At 51.4% G+C, this 27,927-nt stretch overlaps 1 protein-coding gene and 1 long non-coding RNA gene across 3 annotated transcripts in view; one reads left to right on the top strand and one right to left on the bottom strand.

Annotated features, from left to right (window-relative positions):
- The window catches only part of DNAJC6 (DnaJ heat shock protein family (Hsp40) member C6), a 41,321-nt gene that overhangs the window by 945 nt on the left and 12,449 nt on the right, over positions 1-27,927 (top strand). The window contains exons 1-6 of one of the 2 annotated variants that reach the window (XM_030226500.2): positions 8,173-8,353; positions 19,848-19,998; positions 20,737-20,786; positions 20,876-21,024; positions 24,435-24,557; positions 26,608-26,741. In XM_030226500.2, the coding sequence (XP_030082360.2) occupies positions 8,173-8,353; positions 19,848-19,998; positions 20,737-20,786; positions 20,876-21,024; positions 24,435-24,557; positions 26,608-26,741 (788 nt within the window). Of the gene's footprint in view, positions 1-8,172; positions 8,354-19,847; positions 19,999-20,736; positions 20,787-20,875; positions 21,025-24,434; positions 24,558-26,607; positions 26,742-27,927 lie in introns of those variants that run through there. The other variant, XM_050977322.1, reaches the window with a different exon arrangement.
- Positions 73-7,982, bottom strand: LOC108961814 (uncharacterized). The gene is made up of 3 exons (XR_001990190.3): positions 7,815-7,982; positions 6,179-6,355; positions 73-166 (listed from the first exon to the last, which is right to left on the bottom strand). It is a non-coding gene; the product is annotated as an uncharacterized LOC108961814 (long non-coding RNA).

Genomic DNA, 27,927 nt, shown 5'->3' with positions numbered 1-27,927 from the left:
AGGAAGAAGGAGAGGGAGAAAGAGGAGGAGGAGGAGGAGGAGGGTGAGAAATGTTTTGGGCGAACCCTCAGGTCTGCAAACTCCCGACTTTATTCTCCCTCCGCAGCTGGACCAGGGCCTCCATCTTCTGCTATCCCTCCAAATGTGGATTTCTCTTAGTCATAGCCTGAGAAGAGAGAAAAAAAAAAATAAAATAAATCCCATAAAAGCTGCGTAAGGAGCGATTCCGGCGGCACAGGCGGCGTGACGGCAACACCGGTGCCTCTAAATTTAGCCAGCCGTGGCACAGCCGCCTTGTTTGCATCCCGGGAACGCTCCCGGCCGAGGGATGCAGCATTTTGGAGAGGCTGCAGCCCTTAAGGAGGCACCGGGTTTGTCCTTGAGCCGGGCTCTTGGCGGCAGCGCTGAATTGCTGACCCAACTAATCCCCGGCGCAGCCTAATCCCGGCCCGGAGCCGCAGGTTTGGGGCAGGATTTGCTCCAATCCCTCCTGCTCCGCTGGGAAAAGGTGCTGGGAGAAGGGAGGTGAGGAATTGGAGGGGGCAGAGCCCGGGAGCCAGAGGTGCCAGGCAGGTTTTGGGGTGGGAGTTGGGATGTTGGGGCTCAACCCCCCCGAGCATGCCTGGCTCTGCTCAGGGGCTGGGATTGCCCTCGGGATGGGAATTGGGATTGGCACCACTACAGGGATGTGGCAAAGGATGCAACTCATCCATGGCAAACATCCTGACTCAAAGGGGTGGCTGCTCCTCTCCCAAAATCCCAAAATCCCAAAATCCCAAAATCATGCAGGTGAGAAAAGCCCTCTGAGATCATCGAGTGCAACCATTAATCCAGCCCTGCCCGAGCTCCAGGGATCAGGAAACCTCTAAAAACCACTAGAGCCACCCACAGCTCCCAGATTTTTGGGAACAGGGCCTGGAAATTCCAGAATTCTGTGGATGTAGCAGGCAGAGATGCTGTAATTCCCATAAAAATCGGATTATAGATGCTTCTTCAGGGGTGCATAAAGCAGCCGTGGGAAACTCTCCAATTAAAGTGCCATAAATAGGAATTTATTATTTATATGAAATGATGAATAATTAATGGTTCCCACTAATAATTCTATGATGTTAAGGTTTTTACAAGGGGTTTAGTATTTTATTATAATTTTAAATATTATTATACCAAAGTAGAAACAGTATTTTATGAGTCCTTACAGTCCCAAAAGTGGATGAGGCCCTGTTTGATGGACACAAACAACATATGGATTTCTTTCTCTTGAATAACTCCTTGTCCTCAGCAGCCAGAAATAGTAAGGATGGGAATTTAGATCCCTGAATTCAGGCTGGGAAAGGGAAGAGATGGAGAAAATAGGGGTGCAGGGCAATATCAGGCAGGGAGACTGAGACCAGGGGCAGGATTTGCTCCAAATCCTCTGAAATGGGACTTTTGCCATGCAGGAAAATTTGAATTTATTCACTTCCCCAGATCATGATTGGAAGCAAAAAAGAAATGACCCTAAAAAAACATTTGAATTCCTTTTCCAGGTGAGTTTTCACAGGAAGCTTGGCAGGAAGAGCAGGTTGCTCTCATCCAGCAGAGGTTTTCCTGATGTCTGTCAGGGGTGGGGTGCACCAGGCTCTCCTCCCATTCCCTCCTGGCATTCCTCCCCCCTGCCAGCTTTGGGAAGGTTTTGGATCCCCACAGAGCTCCCACTGAATTATTTCAGAGCCTCGTGGCTCAGAGCTGAGTCAGCACTCTCCAGCTCTGTGCCCATGGGGTTTTCCATGGATTTGGGTCTTGGGGACTTCCCAGGAGAGCATTCCCAGCAGGGTGACCCTGAGGAACCCACCCAGTGCTGAAGGGGGGTTTGTCACCTGTCCTGGTGGAAATGGACACCAGGAGAAGGGAGAGGGACAATCCCAGCCTGATCCCTGGCTGGGATGTCCCCAAGGATGTCCCCAAACTGAATTTTCATCCAAAACCATGGAATTCTGGAATGTTTGGGTTGGAAGGGCTCAAAGCCCACCCAGTGCCACCCCTGCCATGGCAGGGACACCTCCCACTGTCCCAGGCTGCTCCAGCCTGGCCTGGACACTGCCAGGGATCCAGGGCACCCACAGCTGCTCTGGGCACCCTGGGCCAGCTGAAATCCATTCCCACACCAAACTGGGTGCTGTGCCTTGAAGAACATCCCAAAGCTCAGGGAATACATGGATTAAAACAAGGATGTGGAGGAGAGCACGAGCAGCCCTGTGGGGTCTGCTGGAGGAACCCTTTGGAAGTGATGCTCATTTATAAACCTGAACCCAAACTGCCTCAGTCAGGACCTGTAAGTCACCACAAGCTGAGACAAATACAATATTAGAATATTTTATATCAGTCAGAGTAGCAAAGCTTTAATAATATAATTTTTCCTGTTAGTTTTATGTAAAAACCTAAATTCTGGCAGAAGGTAGAACCACATCAATGGGGCTGTGTTGTTTCTGGCCAACTTTCCTGTGTTGTCAGACCTTTCTGTATCTTCCTGCCCTGGGCCTCTCTTAAATCTCCACCCAGGAAAGTCCATCCCAGTGAGGCCTGGAGTGAGAACCCATCACTCCCCCTCAGGAAAACACCCTCACATCCATCCTGGGGAAGGGATGGCAGCCCCAGCTGTGATCTCCCTCTGTTCTCATGGAAAACCTGACTTCCCTGAGGGCTCAGAGCTACCTGAGACCACGACCTGGCCATTCCCATGGAGTTCTCTGCTGCTGGGGCCTGACCCTGAGCTCAGCAGCTGCAGCTGATGCACCCCCTCCATGACACTTGGTTGTATAATTTTCCTCCCTGTTGTCCCCACCAGCCATTTTCCAGTGCAGAAAACACCCAGGGCCCAGATTTTCCTCAGGCTTTAACCACTTCCCTCACAGGGAATGGGAAATGATGAACAGACAGCAGTCAGGCCACAAAATACCTGATTTTTACCAAAAAACCTGATGGTGAATGGCTGTGCAGCCTCTGATTTTCCAACATTTTGCAGGCTGGGGACTTTCTGAGCCAGCATTTCCTACGTAATGGCCTCTTATAGATCCACTTCCCATCCCTTTCTGCTCTTCCTTTGTGAACCATGGATGTTTTTAGCAGCTACAGCAGCCCTTGGCAGGCAGCTCTGCAGCTCAGTGTGCCTAAGGAGCCAGGCAAAGCCTTGAACATTCCAAAACCAAGTCCTGGGCTGGGATGAGTAAATTGTGGATCATCCCTGACAGCTTTTCAACAAGACTGAAAGGCAAGGAATGAGAGATGTGCTGACCCAGCAGGGGAGTTAATGCTCTCACAAGGAGGAAAGGATGGGGTAAAAGATATGGAGGGTTGAAAATTTGTCACATCCTGAGTGTCCATCCTCAGAGGGAGCACTCAGCTGCCAGCCAGGCCCTGAGAGCTGGGCTGGCTTTCACTGCAGCAAAGGCTCAAGGCTTCCTCTGCTGAAGGTTAAATCGAGTTTAACATTTAAACCCAGCCCAAACCATCTCAGAACCTCCTTTGCTTTTTGCTAGAGATGAACGGGACAGGCAGAGGCACTTTGGAATTCCTGAATGTAGAGGGGGTTAGGAAGGGGTTGGATCATTTCACGCCCCTTTCTCCACCTGGATCCCCACAAACCATCCCAGATTTTCCCTGGAACATCCCATCCCACCCTGGGAATGTGCTCTGCTGCCCGAGGAGCCACCACTCCAGGGCAGGCTGGGACAGCTCCCTGTGCAGGCAGGGACACCATTCCCTGATCCACAGGGAGGAACCACGTGGCATCCCCGACTCCAGGCCAAACCCCACTGATTTATCCCAGCACAAGTCTGGAAACTGCTTGGAGATGGAATTCCTGGCTCTGGAGCCACATCCTGGGGCTGTCCCAGAGCAGCACAGGGGGATTGTCGTGGTTTGAACAGCCAGGGGTCTGCTAAGGAGGGCAGGAGCCTCCCCTGAAATGGAAAATGGAAACCCCCTCCCTCTGAATTGTTATAATTTGGAAATTAAGGTAAAGATGTGGGAATAGGAATAACAGTTCTTTACCAGGAAAATTAAAAATACAAATGCAGTAGTACAAAAAAAGAAAACAAACCCTGCCAGAGTCAGAGCAGGCCCTGTCCCCTCTGTGTGAGGGTGGTGGCACAGTCCCATCCCAGGGTGGTGGCACAGTCCCATCCCAGGGGGGCTCAGGGTGGTGGCACAGCCCCATCCCAGGGGGCTCAGGGTGGTGGCACAGTCCCATCCCAGGATGGCTCAGGCTGGTGGCACAGCCCCATCCCAGAGGGGCTCAGGGTGGTGGCACAGTCCCATCCCAGGGGGGCTCAGGCTGGTGGCACAGTCCCATCCCGGGGGGCTCAGGGTGGTGGCACAGTCCCATCCCAGGGGGGCTCAGGGTGGTGGCACAGTCCCATCCCAGGGGGCTCAGGGTGGTGGCACAGTCCCATCCCAGGCTGGCTCAGGGTGGTGGCACAGTCCCATCCCAGGGGGGCTCAGGGTGGTGGCCCAGTCCCATCCCAGGGGGGCTCAGGGTGGTGGCACAGTCCCATCCCAGGGGGGCTCAGGGTGGTGGCACAGTCCCATCCCAGGGGGGCTCAGCCCTCCTGCAGTGCCAGCTGTGGTGCTGCTAGAGCAGGGATCCTGCACAAGGGGGGAGTTTTCCTCTGCAGCTCCAGGGCTGCTGGAGATGGGCCTGCTCTCCCTCTGGGAATGCAGGGCAGCAGAAAGCTGCTCCTCTGGGAATGCAGGGGGCAAAGGCTGCTGGGCTGTTCCCAGGGCAGATTGGATCCAGGTAGGAATGCTTGGCTCCTCCCCTGGGCAGAGCATCTCCCCATGGGATGGTGGGATTTGATCAGCCAGGCAGGGACACTCCGTGGCCATGGACAGCAGAGATCTCCTGGAGGGAGGGTTGGATTGGGAGAGATAAAGAAAAATGCCCCAGGAACAGAGGATAGCTCTGACAGATGGGGATGGAACACAGCCCCATTTCCAACTGAGACAGGGATGGATGCTCCTGGCCCTGCCCAAGGCATGGATGAGCCCAGGTGGGAGGGCAGGAAAGGTGATCCTGCTCTGCAGCTCACTGCTGGCAGTGTCCCTGCCCTGGGAGGTGACCTCTGAGGTCCCTCCCAACCCAAACCCTTCCATCACCCTGTGATTTTGTGGCTCCACACCTGGGCATGGCCACAACTCCCCTTTGTGCAGGGGGAGTTCAGCATTCCCAGGGGAGAAACTCCAGAACAAATGTTTGGTACGGGGAGTTTTAAAGGTATTGCTCCAGGTATTCAATTAATTTTCAAGTTCTATTTGCAATTCTAACAGCACTCCCCAGATTAATTGTGCTGCTGGAGAATTCAGGGTGTAATATTTCACCTGAGCTGCTCAGCTGAGGGGAGGAGAGGGGCAGAAAATGGAATTGCACCTCAGGACAGCTGGGGCTTGGTTACAGCTACAAAGAGAGACTTTACCCAGGAGAGGCTGCAACCCAGACAGAGAAAAACAGCCAGAGGTTGGCAAATCAATTTTTCCCAAGGTCAGGAACGGGGAGAGTTTGTATCTCTTGAGGCTTGAGCAACACAAAATCCTCCTCAGCATGTCCTTAACACCTCCCCAGCCCTCGTGGCCCCTGCCAGCCTTGCCCCTCAGATCTGTCACCAGCCACTGCTCAATAAATTAATATTTCTGAGGGGCTCCTTCCCTTCCTTTTCAGCTTTGAAAGTCACATGCAATTTAAAGGTATTTGATTTTGGTTGGGTTTTTTTTTGTTGTTACAGTATTTTTTTTATACTGGAGTTCTCCAAAAACCAGAGAAACCACGTGGCCCTGCTTTAGCCCAGCTTACAGGGAGAAGGGAGGGAGAGGGAAATATTATCTCATTTGTTATTTTCAGCTAAACTTGTTGCTGGAAGAGTGCAGCTTCACCTGAACCCACAGGATTCCCTAATCCTTGAGTTTGTACAAGGGTGGGGCTTTGAGGTTGTTTCCTCCTCCCCCTCAGCCCCAAGATCCCCTGGAGGGGCTGCTCTGTCCCTTTGTGCTTTGCAGAATCCCCTTTTCCCAGGCTGTGGTGGTGATTCCTCTGTGACCCCCCAAAACCTCGGACAAGGAAAGGAATTAACAACAGATTCAACAAGGAGGAGCAATTTTTGGGTTTTTCCAAAAAAAAAAAAAATAAATAAAGCTGAGGCAGACAGACCTTGGCTGTTCAGCAGTGAGGGTGTGGCTGCTGGATTGAGGATGTGGAATTTTGTCCAAGCTGAGCCTCTGGAGCTGAGGGGTGCAGGTGGACACCACAGTGATGGGTTTTAGGCTCTGCAGGGTTTGTGTTGTGTCAGGTTTCTCCTCCACTTGTTTTGATGCGTTTGGGCTTTACCTGAGCAAGCAAAACAACTGAAAATTCACCTTCACCCCCACAAACTTTCCATTTTTAACCCAGAGCACAGGAATTGATTTATCCTAGACTGACCAGGAGAGGCTGACAGATGTGATCTCTAGTAAAGATCATGGAATCCTGGAATGGCTTGGAAAGGACCTTCAAAACCACCTTGTTCCAACTCTCTGCCATGGGCAGGGACACCTCCCACTAGCCCAGGTTGCTCAGAATACACAAAATGGCTCAGAAAATGTGTTTATTTTTGATTTTATTAACCTGCTGCCTGTGGGTGCCAAGAGGGAGGGGCCCATCCCATCCCTGCTGACCAGTGTTGCAATCCACAAATTGCTCCATACAGACCAAAGTATGGAGGGGGCAGAAAACACAACCCCAGCCTTGAGTTCAAGCTGTTCCTGCTGCTGGCAGGGAGCTGCTCATGTCAGGTCAGCTCATTTTTGGTTTGCTGCTTGTAAATCTGCCGGGGTTTTTCTGGGGAGTTCTGGGTCACAGATGTACCTTGTCTGCTCAGTGCCATGAAATCTCAGGGGTTACATAAACAACAGCACATGACAAGGTAGGGCTGGACCAGATGTCTGCTGCCCCAGAGGAAATTTCAGCCAGGAAATTCAGCCAGGTGCCAGGGATACCTCAAGGTTTGGGTGTTGCTACAGAAGTGATTGGAATCAGAGAATCCCAGAATCATTTGGGTTGGGAGGGAACCTAGAGTTCATCCAGGCCCACCTCTTGCCATGGCAGGGACACCTTCCTCCATCCCAGGTGGCTCCAAGCCCAGTCCAGCCTGGCCTTGCTTATTGATGTCTTTGCTTTGAAACAAAGCTGGGCCAATTTTTGAGCAGAGAACTTTCTGCAGGAGATCAAAGGCACGCTCGTGCCTGTTTGCTAGGGCTTCCTTTTGCCTTTAGTTTGCCTTAAATTACAAAGAAATCCACTTAGAAGAGTTTAATAGTGCTCATTTCCTTTGGAGCATCCCTGGGTTCCTCTGTTCCGTGCAAAATGAAATTAGGATGCACGAGGCCTGGCTGAAAACTGCATCTGAGCAAAGCACAGCTCAGCACTCGCTCAGGGCCACGCTCTGCTTGGTCCCGAGCCTGTTTTCTTGGGAACAGCTAAAAATAGATGGGTGACAACAACAAAAACGCCTTTAGCAGTCGGTGGCAGTGCTGGGAGCCAGAGCAGCGGTGGCACAAGCCAGGTTTGGGATGCTGGCCCATCATCCCACCGGGATCAGCTGCTGGGGTCCCTCTGGGTCCCCGCCACGCCCAGCCGGGCGTTCCAGCGGCCCAGGGATGCTCCTCAGGATTTTGGGGCTCGGTGCAGAAGTGCTGTGCCACCCCTCCTCCCGCGGGCTGCAGAGCGGGCAGTGCCAGCCCCGGAGGCGGTGACCTTGGCAGGACCGCGCCTTCCCGTGCCGTGCCACCGACATCTCGGTGTCGCTCACCGTTGCCAGAGCCTCTCCCGGCCGCGCACGCAGCCCCGGGGCGGCGGGAGGAGAGGGATCCCTACCAGAAGGCAAGGCCAGGAGAAGGAAATGGTGCGGAGGCAGCACTTTGGGCTGGCAGCAGCCGGCGCTGGGCTCGCAGCACCGGGATGCTCCCGCCGCCGCCGCCGCGTCCTCCCCGCCCGCTTCCGGCGGCTGCGGGGGGGCGGCCGCGCTGCGGGCCCGCCCTTCCCCTCCCTTCGGGGCGGCCGGAGCGCTCGCCGTGCCCTCCCTCCGTCCCTCCATCCCTCCTCCCTCCCTGCCTCCCTCCCTCCCTCCCGCCCGCGGCGCCGGAGCCGCTCGCCCGCCCGGCTCGCCCATGAGCCTGCTCGGGAGCTACCGGAAAAAGCCCGGCAGTGACGGCTATGAATCCTTGCAGCTCGTGGACAGCGGCGCTGAGCGCGGCGGGGCCGGCGCGGGGCCGGGCCGGAGCCCCGGGCGGCAGCAGCAGCAGCCGCAGCCCCGCGCCGACGGCGGCGGCAGCACCATGGACAGCTCAGGTACGGCGGGGCGGGGGCGGCCGCTCGCCGGGAGGGCTCGGGGGCCGCGGGGACAATAGCGGCCCTTTGTCCGGGCGCGCCGGGATGGAGGGAGGCAGCGCCGCAGACCGCTCGGGGCTGGCTCCTGATCCCCCCGCTCCGGGAGATGAAGCGTGCGAAGCATGAGGGAAAATGGATGGAGCGCTCTGGGATCTTTCCCCCTCCCCACCGTGGGCTGGATGCCCGGAATTGTCCTGAGGTTTTTGGGTTTTTTTTCCTCCCCCCACCCCGCTAAAAGGCACTCATCAAAGTGAGTTGGATTAATTCTGGATGATGTGCAGCGTGCACCATTTTTTTTTAATCAGGGAGTAAGGGAGCAGATGGTCTTTATGGCTGGTAATGGGATAGAGAGCTCTTCACCTCAAAAGGTTCGAATTTGCCTGGCTAACCAGGAGTGGGGACAGTGGCCGTGCTTTGAGGGACCCCTGTGGTTCTGGTTCCTTACCTGTGCCCATCTCCAGGAGCATCCACAGCCTTTGCAGGTACTTGTGGAGCTGAGAGGGATGCAGGGAAACACCCTGGGTGTTTGGGAGGGACCACACTCATGGTGGTCTTGCAGCATGGAATCACAGAGTCATGGAATGGTTTGGGTTGGAAGGACCTGAAATCTCATCCCATTCCAAACCTCTGCCATGGCAGGGACGCCTCCCACTAGCCCAGGGTGCTCCAGCCTGGCCTTGGGCACTGCCAGGGATCCAGGGGCAGCCCCAGCTGCTCTGGGCACCTGTGCCAGGACCTGCCCACCCTCCCAGGGAACAAGTCCTTCTGTAAATCTGACCCAAATTTGCTCTCTTTCAGTTTGAACCCTTTACTGCTTGGCCCATCACTGTAATTCCCAAAGAAAACACCTGCAGTGTTCCAGGAAGGACAGGGCTGGGCCAGAGGCACCCCACAAGCACTTCAGACACAGCATCTGTTTTTAACCTGGTAACCTCTTTTTTTGAGGGAAAAAACCCTAATGAGCCATGGCTGAGCTTGGGCAGGGAGAGCTTTATCCTTGGTTTTTTTTGCCCCATTTTTTCTGATGTAACAAGAATCATAGAATCCCAGATTGGTTTGGGTTAAAGGGACCTTAAAGTGCCACCCCTGCCGTGGGCAGAGACACCTCCCCCTGTCCCAGGTTGCTCCCACCTCCTTGAACACTTTCAGTCATGTTTTCCTCTTCCCCTTTGCCATTTGAATTTGCTTCCAAGTCTCCTTTTAGGCTGGTGTTTGTTTTTCTCTAACTTACTCTACTCCCAAACTTCAGAAACATCTCTGAATTTGCTGCTACAACATCTCTGCTGCAATTGCTCATAATCACAGGCTGTGCCAGCAGCTCCTTACTCACAGTGGGCTGCTGTGTTAGAGTGATTTGGGTCCTGGCAGCTGCTGGGATGGTGAGATGCTGCAGGCAGGTTAATGTCTATCATCAAGGCCATTGCCTGGATGAATTTCCTGCCAGGCCAGGGAGCAGAGGCAGAGGGGTGGTGGGAGGTGGTGGTGGCTCCCAGGCAGGTCTGGGGCTCCTCTCCAGCCTCATCCTGGGCTATCATTTGAGTGCAGCTCTATTTGGTTCTCTGGTTTTGCTGAGCAAAAAAAAAAAACCAAAACAAAATCCCAAAAAAAGCCCTGCTCATGGGCAGCCAGACAATGCCTTTATTTACAGGTTTTCTGCAATATTCAGCCATTTCCACTCTGCAGCTCCTCTGATTCTAGCCCAGAGCATTAAATTGTATTAATGGCCTCTACCAGTTTCCAGGATGTTCTTCCCAAACACATGGGCTGGATCAAGGGCTGGCTCTGGGATTTGGGAGCTGAATTTTAAGGGATCTGTCTCAGCCAGAGTTTTCTCCTTTCAGTTCACTCTCCCTGCCTCAATTTTACAGGTGCTTTGAACAACACACCTGGCACTTGAGCAGCAAAAAACCTCAGGTCTTAATGTGGCCCTTGAATTCTATTTATAAGATATTTTCTTAATAACCTCTTTATTTAATAAGGACTGTTTGGTGGTTGTTCCAAAACAAAATTTTAACATTTTCTGTGTTGCTTGTGATGCTCTGTTCCAAATCCAAACTCCACACTTGTATCTCTCTTGTTCATCTGAGCACTCCGGGCTGATAAATTCCTAATTTCGCCCAGCTCACTGCAAAGCCATTTTTCTTTGCCAACTATGAAATTACAGCAGCTTAAAGAACCAAATCCACCCCTCAGGTGTGCTTGTGATTCCGAGTGATTTGGTGATTGAAGTTGCTCCTGAACTGGGGGATACGATTTATCTTTCACACAGGCTGCAGATGGATAATTGGGGACAAGGATTAGGGAGCAGTGTAAGACACAGACAGGAAAATGAGGTGCTTGGGATTTTGGCTTAATAGGAACAAGGAAAAAACACCACCCACCTTCTGTGCATTTTTTTTTTAGTAGAGAAGATATTGGTATTATAAATGTTTCAGACTCCTCCCAATGATGCCAAAGTTGAAACTCCCAAAGTGGGCAGTGGTTGAGAATAATTCAGTTGGGAAAAGAGATCTGAATTCCTCAGGAAGGAGAAGGGTGGGGTAAAATCCATCTCAGGGAAAAGATTGTGCTGCTGGGTTTTGGTGGGACAGGGGACCTCTGGTCTGTGGAATTCAGTGTCAGACCCTGAAGGTGAAATCTTTGAGGTGCCCTGGCCACAGCCAAGCTTGTTATGTCCTTTTTTTCTTTTTTTCCCTGATTTCCAGTGATGGTTTCCTGTGGGGCAGAGCAGCTGCTGTTTGCAGTGGAGGAGGGGAACAGTCTGGGTGGAGAACCCAGCGCCACCAGGGATGGGGGACACTGGGACACTGGTTTGTCTGTCTGGCAGGGTGATTTCTGTGGGGAGCTGAGCAGACAACCATGGAAGCATTAGGTCTGGAAAAGTTCTCTCAGGTCATCCAAAAAGTTCTCTCAGGTCATCCAATCCAACCATGCCAAGGCCAGCACTGCCCCATGTCCCCAAGTGCCACATCCACATGGATTTTAAATCCCTCCAGGGATGGGCACTCTAACCCTCCCTGGGCAGTTCCAATCCCTGACCCTCTTTCCATGGAGAAATTCCTGCTGTGCCCACCCTGAGGTCCCCTGGCCCACCCTGGGGCCGTTCCCTCTGCTCCTGTCCCTGTTCCCAGCCCGACCCCCTGGCTGTCCCCTCCTGGCAGGAGCTGTGCAGAGCCACAAGGGCCCCCTGAGCCTCCTTTGCTCCAGGCTGAGCCCCTGCCCAGCTCCTTCCCAGCCTCTCCTGGGGCTCCAGACCCTTCCCAACCCCTTTTCTTTCCCTGGATATGCTCCAGTCCCACCATGTCCTTGTTCTGAGGGGCCTAAAAGTGCCCCCAGGACAGGGGAGTGGGACAGGCACTGCCCTGCTCCTGCTGCCACAGCTAAAGACCATTTCCAGTGAAGTTTAAAAGCTAAACAATCAAACCTTTCTCTTCTTTCCCCTCATATTGGATTTCTTCTACACCTGGGCACAGGAAAATGCCCTTTGCTCTGTGGAATATTTGTGTGTGGGTCACCAGTGAGCAATTCCACATGTTGGATGGGTGAGGATTTGTGCTGGAGGCAAAGCACTGGCAGTTCTGGGGCAAATTGCTGCTGGTTTCACTAACAGGGCTGTGTTTGCTGTCACCAACTCCCCTGGGCTGAGGAACTGGGCTCCTGTTTGATTTTTCTATTAATTTCCTTAGACTAATGCAAACCACTGGATCTTCAAGCATCCTCTCCTAATGCAGATTTGCAGCCTCATAAACACCTTCTGCAAGGAAAATAATCAGTGGCTGCAGCTTTGCTCCAACTCCCAAGTGCTTCTGATTATTGGCTCGATATTTTTTTTGGGCTGGTGTTGCTCAGAGGGAAAAGAAGCAAAAGCCAGGAAGCAGAAGCAGAGGGTTGCTGCTGGAAGGCAGGAACTCCTCGTGGTTGGCAGGGAGCTGGCACAGAGGGGTCAGCTGAGTCCTGAACAGAATCCTGGAATGGTTTGGGATGGAAAGGACCTTAAAGCTCATCCAGTGCCACCCCTGCCATGGCAGGGACACCTTCCACTGTCCCAGGCTGCTCCAGCCTCATTCAACCTTGTCTTGAACACTTCAACTTCTCTGGGCACCTGTGCCAGGGCCTGCCCACCCTGCCAGGAACAATTCCCAATTCCCAATCTCCCATCCATCCCTGCCCTCTGGCAGTGGGAGCCATTCCCTGTGTCTTGTCCCTCCATCCTTGTCCCCAGTCCCTCTCCAGCTCTCCTGGAGCCCCTTCAGGCCCTGCCAGGGGCTCTGAGCTCTCCCTGGATCCCTCTCCTCTCCAGATGAGCACCCCCAGGTGTCCCAGCCTGGCTCCAGCCCTGGAGCAGCTCTGGGGGCTCCTCTGGACCATCCCAAGCACAGGGATGGGAGATCTGTGTGCTGGGAAATTCTGTGGAATGCTGCAGGATCACAGCACACAGCTCCAGTGGGGTCTCTGTGCTCCTGCTGTTCCTCCAAAGTCCCCCCAGCTTGGGAAGGAGGTTTGGAAATGGATGAGGGGAGGTTGAAAGAGAGACCTGAGCTGAACCTCACAGGACTCAAAACACCACGAGTTAAAAATCCAGATTCCAAGAAAGGCATCCACCCAGAGCTGCTTCAGTCTCTTCCTTTTTAAGTTGCTGCAAGTGCTCTCAAGATGAGAACCAGGCAGAATTTTGAAGAAGCCAATTTATTTGGGTTTTTGCTGTGGCATTCAATTCTGCTTTCTTAGCAGCTGGCTGAGCATTGAAAGAAGAGGTTCTAGGAAATAAGATGCAAAAGTAACAGCAAGGATAGTTGTTATGAAGGGAAAAAACCCTTTCTGTACTGTTCTGTGGTGTTTATAATCAAGAAAAGATAGAAAAGAGCTTTTAAAGAGTTGGGGCATGGACTTGCTTGTGCTCTGTGCTTCCTCAGGCAGAGTAACCACGGAGAAAAACCCTCTGAAAGAAACTGCAAGGGGTGAAATTGAGATTTCTTGAGCTGTTTTACACTTGCAAACATAATGTCTTGTGCTCTGGTGATTCCTTGTCCGTGAGTCAGAAGAGAGACATCTCCATGTCACTGGCACGGGGACAAAGGCCTGGCCTGACAATGTTGTCCTGTGTTCCCCCCTGGCTGCGTTTTCCAGCAGGGAGGTTCTGTTTAATGGCTCCTTTGTTTGCCTGGTGTGTTTTGGACACTTGAAGGATGGGGTGTTGGCAGGAGCCTTGTCTTTTCTCGGTTGTTTTGACAGGGGGGAGAAGCAGAGAGAATGTCCATCCTCCCCAAGGACAGATGGCGTGCTCCAGCCTCGGGGCTCGCTGTCGGGCCTCGCTGAAGATGAGTTTCATGAGGGGAAATTTTTAACAAATTAAACAAATCTAGCAAGCACTGGGTGGTAACCCCCCCCTCCCCTCTCAATATTACTATTCTGCTAAAAAAAACCCCAGAGTAAAACCCCCTCTTTGTAGAAATCCTCCACGGTTTTGCTGCAAGCTGCACTCCTCAGTTTCTATTTCTTGAGCAAAGCAGGAAGAGCAAACCTTAATTCTTCACCTTTCCACAAAGTTTGCATTTAAGCAGCCTCAAACGAACCTTTGGATAAAAAGCCTTGGGCTCATGCAATGTCAGCTCTGGAATTTTATCCCAGCAAAGCACAAAAAGAGGCTCTTGAGCTCTCTACCCCAAAGTTTGCAGCCAGAGGCTCCGAGTGCTTCCCACAGGAGGTTGGGGACCCTTTGTTGTCCCCAGCAGAAACACAGAATTATGGCATTGCTCAGGGTGGAAAAGCCCTCTCAGAACACCTTTTAAATGGTCTTTTAACTCCTTCCAGGGATGTCTCCTGGCAAGGGCTGGGCAACACTTTTGGGGCAGAAACTTTCCCAATATCCAACCTAAACCTCCCCTGTTCTGAGGGATTTTCCATCTCCTCGGGTGAAAGGCCTGGATGGGGCAGCCCCAGTGAACTGGAAACTGCAGTTAAAATACCCAAACAACCTCATAAGCAACAACTCCCTCTCAGCTGAACAAATTATTGAAGATATCTTGGTGCTGGGGATGCTTCTGTGCCTCAAGATTGTCTGCTTAGGAGAGAAATATTCTGGTTTTACCCTTGGATGAGGGTCTGGAGGGACAGGAGAAGAGGGAATATCTGGGAAATCCCAGAGGGAAGGCTTGGATGGATATTGGGAAGGAATTCCTGGCTGGCAGGGTGGGCAGGCCGTGGCACAGGGTGCCCAGAGAAGCTGTGGCTGCCCCTGGATCCCTGGCAGTGTCCCAGGATGGGGTTTGGAGCAGCCTGGGACAGTGGAAGTGTCAGGATGAGTGAAACCTGGGCTTGGGGGTCTCAGCACTGGTTTTATCACATGAGCAGAGCCTCTTCTGCTCTGCACATGCTTTGCTGCTTATTTTTATGGAATAACACTTTAAGTGTGCTCAGCCTCATAGGGAACCTCACTCCACCAGGAATCTGGGACAGTGGAGGAGGAGGAGGAGACAGATGGGACCGGTAGCAAAAAAAATTAGGTAAAAAATAATCAGTGTTTGGGGTCTGTGTGACCCAAAAGTTCTGAGGAACTTCCCAAGGAATTTCTGCAGGTTTTCCCTGGGAATGCCCCTTTATCACTGTTTTAGTTGCCTCTGCTGGGGGTGATTTCTCTCCCAAAGCATCACCCAGTGACTGTTGAAAATCTGATGTAATTCTGACAATTGGGCTGAGTCTGATCCAAGACAGGATGCAAGTGCCCATAACAGCATCCATGGTTTAGTCTTGGCTTAAATGTGGTAAAGCTCAGCTGTCCAGATGAAGGATGTGTGCTGGAAGGAAGGCTTGGGTTTCAAGATGTGGTTTTGTGCCCTTAAAACACAGTTAGAAGCAGAGAGTCACAGATGGTTTGGGCTGGGAGGGATTTTGAAGCCCACCTCAATCCAAGCCCACATTCCACCATCCCAGGTTGTTCCAAGCCCAGCTGGCAGGCGAAGCCCTCAGATCTCTGATATTGATTTTGATACTATCTCAGCTATTGATTATCTCTGGGTGCAGAGCGGCCACTGCCCAGAGATTTGCTTTCAGCAGCTCCTGCCACCCTTCCCTGGGCAGGGAAGGTGAAATTCCCCTTTGCAATCCTCTGAAAGATGGACAGTGGGGAACAGCAGGAGCTGGGGATGCTGAGGGTACCCAGGGGTGTGGATTCTCTGCTCTGCACCCAACACCCCTCCAGCCATGGGAAACCCTTTAAAGGATGCTCCAGCCCTGCTGTAGCAGGAATTTCTGCTCCAGGGCTGCTCCTCCTCCCCTGCAGACCCTCCCAGGAGTGGAAACCATGTCAGTGTGATGCTGGAGTTGTAGCAGCCTGGCTTTGCTCCTGCAGGCTGGTGGGAAAGCACGTCCCACACGAGGCAGGCTTTGCTGGGAGAGGAACGTGAGCTCTGCTGGCTGCTGGGGGGGAGAGGCACAAAAAGCAGCTTTTTTTTTTGCTGAGTGTTCCTTAAAAACAATCCAGGCTTTGTTGCTGAAGCCACAACAACAGTGGCTTGACTCCTTTCAGTGCAGGGAACTTTAAAGGGCTGTTTCTGCCCAGGCACAGGGCAGCCTCCACCTTTATCTTAGGGGATAAACCAAGCAAAAACCTTTTCTTTCCCCCAGAAAATACCTTGTGGGGAGGGAGAAGGCTGCAACAAGCAGAAAAAAAAACATCTAGAAATGGGGAATTTGGGACACAAACACAGGAACAAGCAAAATTTTTCCCATTGTAGTGCCAGGCTCTTGTGGTACCATTGGAAGAGAATTCATAGGAGATTTAAAACTCCCAAACCTCTTTTTTTTTGGGAAGGTGGGAGATGAGGCTTTAATGCTTTTCTATGTGGAATGGGGAGCTGCAATGAGATGGTCTTTCAGATCCCAAACCATTCTGTGGTTCCATGATGAGGAACAGGGAATATTTAGATCCTTCCTCACTCCACCTCTAACAAAAGCACAGGCAGCAGCTCCCTGAGCAAAAATAACCCCCCTCGTTTGACACTGAGGATATTGTTACACAAAATCTGGGCAGGCTGAGGGAAACCTGCTTCCTTTCCTATGGTTTCATGTCTGCTTTTTGTCTGCCCTTTCCAGGCAAAAAAGGGTCTGCTCACTCCTGCCAGGTGACCTGGGAAAGGCAGCACTTCTCTGCTCAGCCTCAATTTCCAGGCATCTTCCTTGCACCTCCCCTCTCCAAGGCTCAGAGTTGCTTCATCAGCACAAATACCCAGAGTCTGAAATGCCTGGGAAATGTTGGCTGGCTCCCCCTGGGCTCTCAGGAGAGCTGGAATTCAGGCCTGTGCTTGGGGGGGGGGTTCCTGCCTTGTCAGGGGGGCTGCTCAGGGACCTCCCCAGGCAGACAGGACCTCCAGCAATGCAGATTTTGCAGGGAAAGATTCCAAATCTGGAATTCCAGCAGTGAGCACCTCCCTCAGCTGGTGGCAGGGTGTGACCCTCTGCTGCTGGTCACTCTGGGGCACCTCTGGCTGCAGGTGCTAAAATGTCCCCATCACTCCAGTCACACCTGTTCCACTCTCCCATTTCTGCCTCCAAACCCCCACACTGAAAGCAGGATTGGCCTGAAAGTGTTTGGGTTTTGAGAATAAGCACAAACACTGCTGATGGCACCAGGAGGGGGTATTTCTCTTCTGGATTTGGGGTTTCTTTCCCTTTCCCTGGGTAGGAATGAGTTTCCTGGCCTGGCTAATCCGGACATTGATGGTTTTGCCACCCTCAGCTACTCCAGTACTGAGCACATCCCTCTGAGCTCCCCTGGATCCCTGTTCTCTTCCAAAGCTCTCTCTGCCTTGGGAGGAGAAGTTCTCCTGCACATCCATCTCCTGATCCTCTGTAAAATTAGCACCTAAGTGCTTTAATCAAGATTTCCACACTCTCCAGCTCCCATCCCGTCCAACACCAGGCTGGTGCTGTCAGCAGGGGCTCCCTCAGCTGAACTCTCAGTGCTGAGGGTGGGCCATGGCAGGAAGGCTCCCACCTGACATAGTTCAGTCTTGGAAGGAGGTCGTTGCTCTATTTGGTGTTTCCTCATCACTCTCACAGCTCCTGAAAGGTGCCTTTGCTCAGCTGGGGCTGGGCTCCTTCTCCAGGCAGCACTGACACAACCAGAGCACACAGGCTCAGGCTGCACCAAGGGAAATACAGGTTGGAGAGCAGGGAAAAGCTTTTTACAGAAAGGGTGATAAAGTTCTGGAATGGTGTTTAAAAAAAGCCTGGATGTGGCACTCGGTGCCATGGGATAGTTGAGCTGTTAGGGCTGGGTTGGACTCGATGATCTTGAAGGTCTCTTCCATCTCAGTGACTCTGAGATTCTGGGATTCTGGGATTGGTGACTGTTGGAGGTTTATTCTGAAGACAGAATGGTCCAACCTGGCCTTGGGCACTGCCAGGGATCCAGGGGCAGCCACAGCTGCTCTGGGAATTCTATTCCAGGGCCTGCCCACCCTTCCAGGGAACAATTCCTGCCCAATATCCCATCCATGCCTGCCCTGTGGCAGTGGGAGCCATTTCTTCCTCAGCCATCCTTTCTAATTCTCTGCTTTAGGGGACACAGGACATGTGGAATTGATTCCTGCTGCTTCTCTTGGAAATACAGTGAAAGCCTCCTTCTCTCTGTTTCTCCTCTTCTCTCCACTTTCTAAATCTTCAGATTGATTTCTAAAGATTTTAAGTTTTCCACACTCTCAGAGCCCTTCTATTGCTCTCCTACAGCATTTCCAGCTGTAAGAATTTGCCCAGTGCTGTTGAACCTCTGATCCTTTGTCCCCTTCTCCCTGTTCCAAGTTACCACTTTTCTGCCTTGCTTTCCTTTAAAAGCTGACCTGCAGAACTAAAAGCCCCTTTTGAACATCTCCTCCTTCCAGCCCTGGCTCTTCCAGCACAGAATAACATGAAAATAAACTTTCTGAGGGGAGATCAAACACACATTCCATGCTTGGAAGCTAACAAGCTTCTTTGATTTTTTTCCTTTCTCTTTTTTTTTTTTTTTTCCCCTCAAATCATACTCACAGGAAGTTTGGCAAAAGAAATATAGAAATATTCCTGTGCCTTGAGGAGCCATCTTGTGTTCTGAAGCAGAGCATAGAGGAGAGGTGGCCTCTTATTTTACCAGTCTGGATCCAGGACCTGGATCAGATGCTGTGGATCAGAGCAGCATCACCTTCCCAATGGAATCTCCAGTTTCAGATTTATGGGTGGCTCACCGTGGGTGAGGCTGCCTGAGAGTGGGGGGTGCTTTTGCCATTAAATGATGATTTTGGTTGTGATAAACAAATCAGCCAGGTGGGGTTGGGTTGGGTTGGAGGTGAGGGAGCTGCAAACCACAGAATGGCTTTGGTTGGAAGGGACCTTGAAGATCACAGAATCCCAGAATTAATTAGGTTGGAAAAGCCCTCCCAGAGCATTGAGTTCAAGCTTTGCCCAGTGCCCACCTTGTCACTCAGGAAGGCCTGGACACCTCCAGGGATGGGGACTCCAACCCTCCCTGGGCAGTTCCAGTGCCTGACCCACCTTTCCATGGGGAAATTCCTGCTGCTGTCCAACCCAAACCTCCCCTGGCCCAGCCTGGGGCCATTCCCTCTGCTCCTGTCCCTGTTCCCTGGAGCACAGCCTGACCCCCCCGGCTGTCCCCTCCTGGCAGGAGCTGTGCAGAGCCACAAGGGCCCCCTGAGCCTCCTTTGCTCCAGGCTGAGCCCCTGCCCAGCTCCCTCAGCCTCTCCTGGTTCTCCAGACCCTCTCCCAGCCCTTTTCCCTTCCCTGGTCACACTGCAGCCCCTCAGGGTCAGTTTTGTCCTGAGGGGCCCCAGCTGGACACAGCGCTGGAGGTGTCCCCTCCCCAGAGCCCAGCACAGGGGACAATCCCTTCCCTGCTCCTGCTGCCACAGCCCAGGTGCCACTGGCCCCTTGGCCACCTGGGCACACCTGGCTGGTGCTCAGATCACCCAGTTCAAGCCCCAGTTTAGATCTTTTACCCTGTAGTCCTCCCTGTGCTGAGACTGAACACAACCTGCACACAGTGCTGGGAGCTCTGAGCCCAGCTCAGAGCTGGGAAGGAAGGAGCCATCCCTTATCCCCTGGAGGAGGAAAACCACTTCTCCTCATGCCTGACACACAGCAGCTCATGGGGACCTGTTTGGTGTGGACAGAGCAGAAGGGTTGTCAGGGGCTTGTTCCAAACCAGTGACGTGGGCTTCGGTTTTGTTGTGTTGTAATTTTTGGTTTTGCTGTGTTGTAATTTTTGATTTTGCTGTGTTGTAAGTTTTGGTTTTGTTGTGGTGTAATTTTTGGTTTTGTTGTGGTGTAATTTTTGGTTTTGTTGTGTTGTAATTTTTGGTTTTGCTGTGTTGTAATTTTTGGTTTTGTTGTGTTGTAATTTTTGATTTTGCTGTGTTGTAATTTTTGGTTTTGTTGTGGTGTAATTTTTGGTTTTGCTGTGTTGAAGGTGCCTCGTCACCAGACATGGAGTCCAGCTATGGGGGAGGCCTGCTGGACATGGTGAAGGGAGGAGCAGGGAGGCTCTTCAGTAACCTGAAGGACAACCTGAAGGACACCCTGAAGGACACCTCCTCCAAGGTCATGCAGTCTGTGGCCAGGTACAGTGCACCTGAAGCAGGAAAAGCCAGGAGCTGCTGGTCCCACTGGATGAGCAGAGCACAGCTCGCAGGGATTGAGGAAAGGAGAAAATCTCAAATAATTTCTTTGGTTCTGTCTCATAATTGGTCTTTGGCTGGGGAAAACCCAAGTAAAACCATGTCAGCTTCATAGTGAGCATCAGCACCCTGAAATCTGGGAAATGCCAGTGAAAGTGGAGCACCTGCTCTCCAGCTCCTGGAGGATTCCCTGTGGAATTTCCAGTGAACCACCACTTGAATATTTATTTTGTCACTGGTGTTGATTGTTGATTTTATCTCTGCTGTGCTTGCTGATGTTCCCAGCCCTAAATCCACCTTGGAATGGAAGAGAGGCTGAGGTGACTTTGCTTTGGGGACTCTCCTGGTGTTGTCCACCTCCAAGGGATCGAGGGCTACAGGAAATTAAGGAAATTTAATGCAAGACCCCGAAGGGTTTGAGGGATCTGCAAAGTGCAAACTGCTGGAGATTTCTCCTGGAAACCGGCACTAAAAATTAATGACAAAAGGGAAAAGGGACCTTTCTTGCAGGTTTTGTATCCAGTTAATTGCATGTGGAGAGGGGGAGGCTGGGTCACTGTCTGCATCTCAAGAATTAATTTTAAGATGAATTTTCCTTGTGTGATAAGTCGATTTTTCTGGGCAAGCACTCCTAATGTGCTGCTGATGTGCCTAAATTCTGTCCCCTGCTTTGTCTCTTAGTTACACCAAGGGAGAGCTGGATATTTCCTACATTACCTCAAGGATCATAGGTAAGCTCTGCTCCGTGGGGAAACACACCCTGCAAGAACCCAAAGCCCAGAATTCCACCCACCCCACTGATGCTCTCCTTGTTTTCCAGTGATGTCTTTTCCTGCTGAGGGCGTGGAGCTGGGATTCAGGAACCACATTGAGGATGTCAGGACGTTCCTGGACTCCAGGCACCCCGACCACTACACCGTGTTCAACTTGTCACCCAAATATTATCGCAGTGCCAAGTTCCACAACAGGGTGAGTGCCTTCCACGGGGGCAGAGTCCCCAGGGAAAGGGGCAGCAGCTCCTGCTGGACCCAGAGTTTGAGGGGATTTAGGAGTGAGAGGTGTTTTGAAGCTGCTGGGGTGTGTTTGGGAGTTTTAGCTGGGAGCACAGGGATGAAAGAGCTGGAAAGTTCAGGGATAACGCTCATGTGAGGAGCCTGGGAGAGTGAAAGGCATTGCATGGAGTGGCTGCAGAGAAATAAAGAATAAACCAGAGTTTATTCTGCTTCTACAGAGTGTTGGAGCTGCTGAAGGGAAAGAATAAAATGAAAAGCCTTTGGAAGAAATTATCAATAGAAGGAGGGAGATGATTTTCTTGCAGTTGGGCTTTAGTCAAGCAGGCAAAGCTCAGGATGGAAACGGGATCTGAGGGGCATTTTGGCTCTTGTGACTTTAAAAAGCCACCTGCACTGCCTGGCCCAGTTTCCCTCTCTAAAAGCAGAGCAGCATCAGGAGCACTGTGAGGCTCTGCTTCATTAATGGCTTTTAGAGGAAATCTCTATGAAGTGCTGCTGCTGAAATGCAAGATTAGATTTAATCTTTCTGAAAACTTCCTGTTCTTTCCCTCTCCCACGAGGGAGTGCTGTGTTTTGGTGCTGTGTTCTGTTTTTTCTTTAATTTCTAACTTTTTGGTGCCTTCAACCCAAAAGGCAGGCTTAACTCTCAGTCAGGGTAAATGAATCTAATCTAAAGCTAATTTAGTTTTAATTTGAGGTGTAGCTGAATTTATCTTCAGTAATTCTGATCACCAGAAACCACTCACTGACACTTAAAGCAAATTTCTCTGTGGCCATCAGTAACCAGACTTCAAATACAAGTAAATGAACAGGGAAGACTAATTAAGAGATATTAAGAGCTCTGAATCTTCAGCCTTGATTGATTTTGGTGCACCACTGATCCTGTTTGTGGGTGGAGAAAAATTTATCTACTTCTGAAAGCCCAGCATTAAAGATCTATTGCTGTGTGAGCTGGCCATAATTCCTGAATCCCTGGAATTATCTCCCACCCTGCCCAACACTTTAACAAGTGACTTATAATGTCACTCTCAAAGGACAGCTTGGTGCCTTGGAACCATTGCCTCGACTCACACAGGAAGAAAATAAAATGATCTTTTATTACAATATTGTGTTTTCAGTTTATGGGCTGGGAAGTTCTGATTCCAAGTGTTTTTCATGAGAAAGAAGTGTGAACAACACAATACATGAAATAATTACCAGGCTGAGCTTTGTATAAAAAATACTGAAGGGCTCTCGAGGAGGAGAAACCCCAGTGAGTTTTCTCTGGGATGAGGATGTGAGCTGAGCTGCACTGAGACACACACTGGTTCTTTGACAGGAAAAGCTTTTCAGTCCCTGCTTTCTTTAAAACTTTCTGCTCCTAAGATCCAAGTGGGTCACTGTGCTGCGTGGTGGCAGGGGGGGAGGTGAATTTGTGTCTGCTGGGCCATTTCCCTGCCTAGGTGTGGCTGAGTGGGTCAGCAAGCCCCAGGTGCCCAGCCTGCTGAGGAGAGGGCACTGGGAGGGTGGTGAGCCACTGGGAAAGGGTCCAAGGATAGAGCTAGGAGCACCCTGGGATAGTGGAAGGTGGCAGGGTGTGAACAAGATGATCTTCAGGTCCCTTCCACCCCACCCAGAGTGTGACTCTGAGCAGAGACCTGGCTGTGCTCCCTTGTCCCCTCTGTGTCCCCAAGAGGAGAGGAGAAGAGAGCAGTTTCAAAGCACAAAACACAAATCTGGCATGAAACAAACTCAAACCTCACAGCCCCTCGTGGATCACGTTCCTGGCAGTTGCTGCCCTGCTGCTCAAATCAAACAAGTGCTGAGTGCTTATTCCCAGAGCTGGAGAATTCCAGTTGCTTTTCCCTATGGTTGTCTGTGCTGAGTGCTGGTGAGGTCCTGTTTGATAGAAACACCAAGCACACATTTAATTTCCTAATTGTGAACCATCAGGCAGATGTGTAATTAGAGGCAATGTAAATATGTAATTATGGACTGGTGGGAAATGTGCATTATTTACTAGAGGAGTGATAATGGCTTTTCCAGATGCTTGGCAGGGAGGTCTGCTCTGAGGATTGTCAGTGGAAGGGTCACTGTAGGAATTGTAACAGGGAAAATCAAAATGTACAACAGAAGGAATGAAAGAAACTCTGGAGACAGGAGAAGGTGGAGAGGGTAAATAGGGAATGGTCACTCCCTGCTCTCCAAACTTTGAGCATTGCTTGATCTGCTCAGTGGCTTCTACAACACAAAGCCACATCTGGATATTCTGGAGGCCAAAGCTTTCAGAGATCTAAAAAGCAATCAGATAAATATCCAAGATGCTGTGAGACAAAAATGGAATTTGCCAGCTTGGCCTGGCCCTGCATCCCATGGGAGCCTTTGGGATCCTTGCTGGACACAGAACAGCCTGGCAGGGCTCTGGTTGGAATCTGGGTGCCTGTTTCTGCTCCAAGATGTTGTGCAGGTGTCAGACAGAACCTGCAGTGCAAGTTTTATAAAACCTGGAGCATTTCCTTCCTCTGAGAGATGAAACAGTTCTGGGGATCATGTGGCTGTTTAAGAACATCTGGGCAAATCATCTCCTTCCTTCCTCGTTCCCATTGAGCAGCAGCCAAATGTCAGCTGAGACAGAGAGAGAACCAATTCTTCAGCTGAGGACAAGCCTCGGGACATTCCTCCTCTAAACTTCTTCTGGCCAGAAATGCCTTTAAAAAAAAAGATATTTCAATTAAAGCCAGATGAAAGGGAGAGGTCTGTCTAGGGCTATTTGATGTGCTGCTTGGGACTGCAAGGACTGACTCAGAACCAGCAGACTGAGGAATAGGTACCAGACAGACTTTAAGATTTGTGGGGTTTCTGCTCTAAGGAGCCATTCATTTTTCTGGCTCATACATTAACATACTTTGATAGGATTTTTTTTTTTTTTTTTGAACAGAACTTTCATCAGTTTAATATCTGTCACACAGGGCTTGGAGATCCTGTGCCAGAGAAGGATTCAGAACAACAGATGCTCAGTGCCCTGTGCAAATCAGAGCAGGTTTTAGGGACACGTTGTACAAAGGCTTTAGAAATCAAGGCTAGACTGGAGCATTCTAAAAGAGCCCCTCCAGATAATCTGATGTGAAATGTAAATTTTGAAAAATGTGCAGTCAGGAACAACACATCAGCCCAATGTCATTGCATGGAGAAAGCTTTTTTGTCTGCCTCCTCATAACCCACGGGAGGCACGGCGCGGAGTCACGCATGAGGAGAGGTGGAGTAGGATTCCAGCACATAACTCCAGGTTGGAAAGGACAAGTAGGTGTCTTGGCAGGGAGAATGAGCAGAGCAGGGCTTGTTTAGTGCTCCCACAAAGCTGTTTGTGTGGTGCTGCCATCCCTGCAGGTGTCTGAGTGCAGCTGGCCCGTCCGGCAGGCGCCCAGCCTGCACAACCTCTACGCTGTCTGCAAGAACATGCACAACTGGCTGCAGCAGAACCCCAAAAACGTCTGTGTCATCCACTGCATGGTGAGTGCACCCTCAGCAGCCAGCCACATCTGGGCACTGCCAGCTCACACTGCTCCCGGAGAGTCTGCAGGCTGGGGACAGCATGGGGACAACTCCTGAAAGAGGAGGGATGGGATGGGATGGAATGGGATGGGATGGGATGGGATGGGATGGGATGGGATGGGATGGGATGGGATGGGATGGGATGGGATGGGATGGGATGGGATGGGATGGGATGGGATGGGATGGGATGGGATGGGATGGGATGGGATGGGATTGACCCAGAGTAAAGGACATCATCACCCAAAGCTCAGCTGGAAGAGAATCACTGAATGAGAAGCAGGAATGCAAAGTAAGAGAGATCAAAATCATTCTCTAGGAGAAAGGTTTGAATTTCACCCCAGAGCTGTCAGCTTGCTGTGACTTGGGCAGGGTGCCCAGAGCAGCTGTGGCTGCCCCTGGATCCCTGGAAGTGCCTAAGGCCAGGCTGGACAGGGCTTGGAGCAGCCTGGGACAGTGGAAGGTGTCACTGTCCATAGCAGGGGGTGGCACTGGATGGGCTTTAAGGTTCCTCCCAAAACAGACCATTCTGTGATTTGCATTTTAATCTAAGTAGTCACAGGAGAAAATGCAGCCTTTGGACTGAAGGGGGCTGGAAAATGGGCAGAAAACACAGAGCTGGGAATTCTGTCGAGCTGTGAAATGGAGACTGGTGAAGTCTCCTGCCATCAGGAGAGGTCGGGCCTGGCTGAAGGAAGCCCCTAGAGGGATTACTCAGCACTGGGCAATGCTGCACTGTGTGAGGGTGGTGTGATCCTGGATCACTCCTAATTTACTCCATCCAACCTTTCCCGTTGACAGCAATGCCCCGAAGCAGAGTTCTGCTTTGCTCCTGGAGCCCAAATTAAACCAGGAGGCTGTCAGCCCTGATCAGCAGAAACTGGGAGGAGTGGAGGAAATGACTGATCCCAAATTGCACAGAGCTCCCATGTGAGCCTGGCATTTCTGCCTCTCACAGCACAGCCAGCAGCTCCAGGATGTAAATTCCCTTCAAACAGAGAAGGATGCACTTGATGCCTCCAATCCTGGAAATCCAACTCAAAAATCCAACTCCTTTCCTGTCCTTTGAGCAATGGATATCAGGATAATGTGATAAAGGACAGGGAGTCCTTTCCAACACTTTCTAACAAGGCTGAAGAAACCCAATTAGTTTAGATGAACCTGAGAGATCTTGCCAGAAACAACTGGCAGGGGCTAAACTTGGAAAAAAGCAAACAGCCTGTTCATGTCAGCAGGTTCCTGGGGTCTGGATCATCTCCAGAACAGAAAGTCCTACAGAAAATGGCTGGAATGCCTAAAGGGGGCCTGAAAAAACCAATTGCAAGGAGCAAGAGTGGTGAGGCCTTGAGGAGTTGTGGATTCCCCATCCCTGGAAGTGTTCAAAGGGGTTTGGAGCAACTTGGGATAGTGCAAGGTGTATATCAGGAACCCAGGGCACTGGGAATGCATTGGTTTTCTCCTCTCTTCCTACATTTTGGATCTATCAAAGTGACTCAGCAAACTTTCCCCCAGAATCACCTTAAAAAACCCCATCAGGAGCAATCAGAGCTGTGGAGGTGTTTGGGTGAGGGAGCCAGGGGCTGGATTTTTTGTTTATTTATCCTTTTCCAGGATAAATTTCTATTGGAGGACTGCCTGCAGCTGAAGGATGGGTGCACTCTGACCCCTGTGGTCACTTCCAGGCCTATGTTTGAAATAATTATAGAATTACTGTTGGGGAGCAGCCACAAAACACCAACATTTGCAGCCAAAATGTTTTTGTGGGCTTTCCAAACAAGTGTAAACCACCCTCAGCTTTGGCTGCTCCCTGGATTTTATCTTAGCTTTGTTCACTGAAGTCCTGGGTGTTGAACAAATGACACAGAACTCAAAATTCCTCACCACCTTGTGGTCTCAATCTAGTTTTTCTGGATTGATTAATTTTTGTGATTTCAGGAGGAGTGGGGAGCTGGAATTTAAAGGATCTTTCTGGTACTCACAGTTTTTTCCTCTCTGCCCCTTTCCTTGCCAGGATGGCCGTGCAGCCTCAGCAGTTCTGGTCAGTGCAATGTTCTGTTTCTGTCACCTCTTCTCTCATCCTGGCCCTGCTGTGCAGCTGCTGAACACAAAGAGACCTGGAATTGTACTGTGGCCATCTCACAGGAGGTACAGTACCCTGGCTCAGCCCTGGGAGCTCCATCCCTCCTGCTCAAAGCTGCCCAAAGTCCTGGCAGTTGTGCTTTGGCCCCTAGGCTCAGCCAGGTATCCAGATCCCACAGTGTTCCTCAGAGATGGGCAGGGATCAGGTGCTGGAAGAGCTTGCCCAGAGCAGCTGTGGGATTTCTTTCCTTGGAGATCCCTGGTGGGGTCTCACTCCCAGCACAAAACCAGGTTCTGAGACAGAGCTGTGAAGCTGCTCCTGCTCTGAGCAGAGAGCAGGTGACCTTCAGATCTCCCAACCCAAATTATTCCTTTATTTGAGGTGTCTGCTCACTGCAGAGGGTGTGATTAGATCACTGCTAAAGGTCCTTCCAACCCAACCACCCCATGAACCTGTGGTTAACAGGGCCCTGGAGAATCCCTCTCCTGTGCCAGCTGCACCCTCACAGGAACAGCACTGCAAGTGCAGGTTCTGTGCCAGCTGCACCTCACAGGAACAGCACTGCAAGTGCAGGTTCTGTGCCAGCTGCACCCTCACAGGAACAGCACTGCAAGTGCAGGTTCTGTGCCAGCTGTATCCTCACAGGAACAGCACTGCAAGTGCAGGTTCTGTGCCAGCTGTATCCTCACAGGAACAGCACTGCAAGTGCAGGTTCTGTGCCAGCTGCACCTCACAGGAACAGCACTGCAAGTGCAGGTTCTGTGCCAGCTGCACCCTCACAGGAACAGCACTGCAAGTGCAGGTTCTGTGCCAGCTGCACCCTCACAGGAACAGCACTGCAAGTGCAGGTTCTGTGCCAGCTGCACCTCACAGGAACAGCACTGCAAGTGCAGGCTCTGTGCCAGCTGCATTCTCACAGGAACAGCACTGCAAGTGCAGGTTCTGTGCCAGCTGCACCCTCACAGGAACAGCACTGCAAGTGCAGGTTCTGTGCCAGCTGCATCCCTCACAGGAACAGCACTGCAAGTGCAGGTTCTGTGCCAGCTGCACCTCACAGGAACAGCACTGCAAGTGCAGGTTCTGTGCCAGCTGTATCCTCACAGGAACAGCACTGCAAGTGAAGGCTCTGTGCCAGCTGCAGGATGTTGGAGCTCGTGGAGACTCCAGTCCTGGGCTCCTGAAAGAACAGCACTGCTGCTGGATTTTGAGGCAGATTTGGCACATGAAATGAAAGAAATGGAGATTTCAGCC

Source organism: Serinus canaria, chromosome 8 (genome assembly GCF_022539315.1).
Source record: "Serinus canaria isolate serCan28SL12 chromosome 8, serCan2020, whole genome shotgun sequence".
Classification (NCBI taxonomy): domain Eukaryota; kingdom Metazoa; phylum Chordata; class Aves; order Passeriformes; family Fringillidae; genus Serinus; species Serinus canaria.
This window is presented reverse-complemented; position numbering and strand designations above follow the sequence as displayed.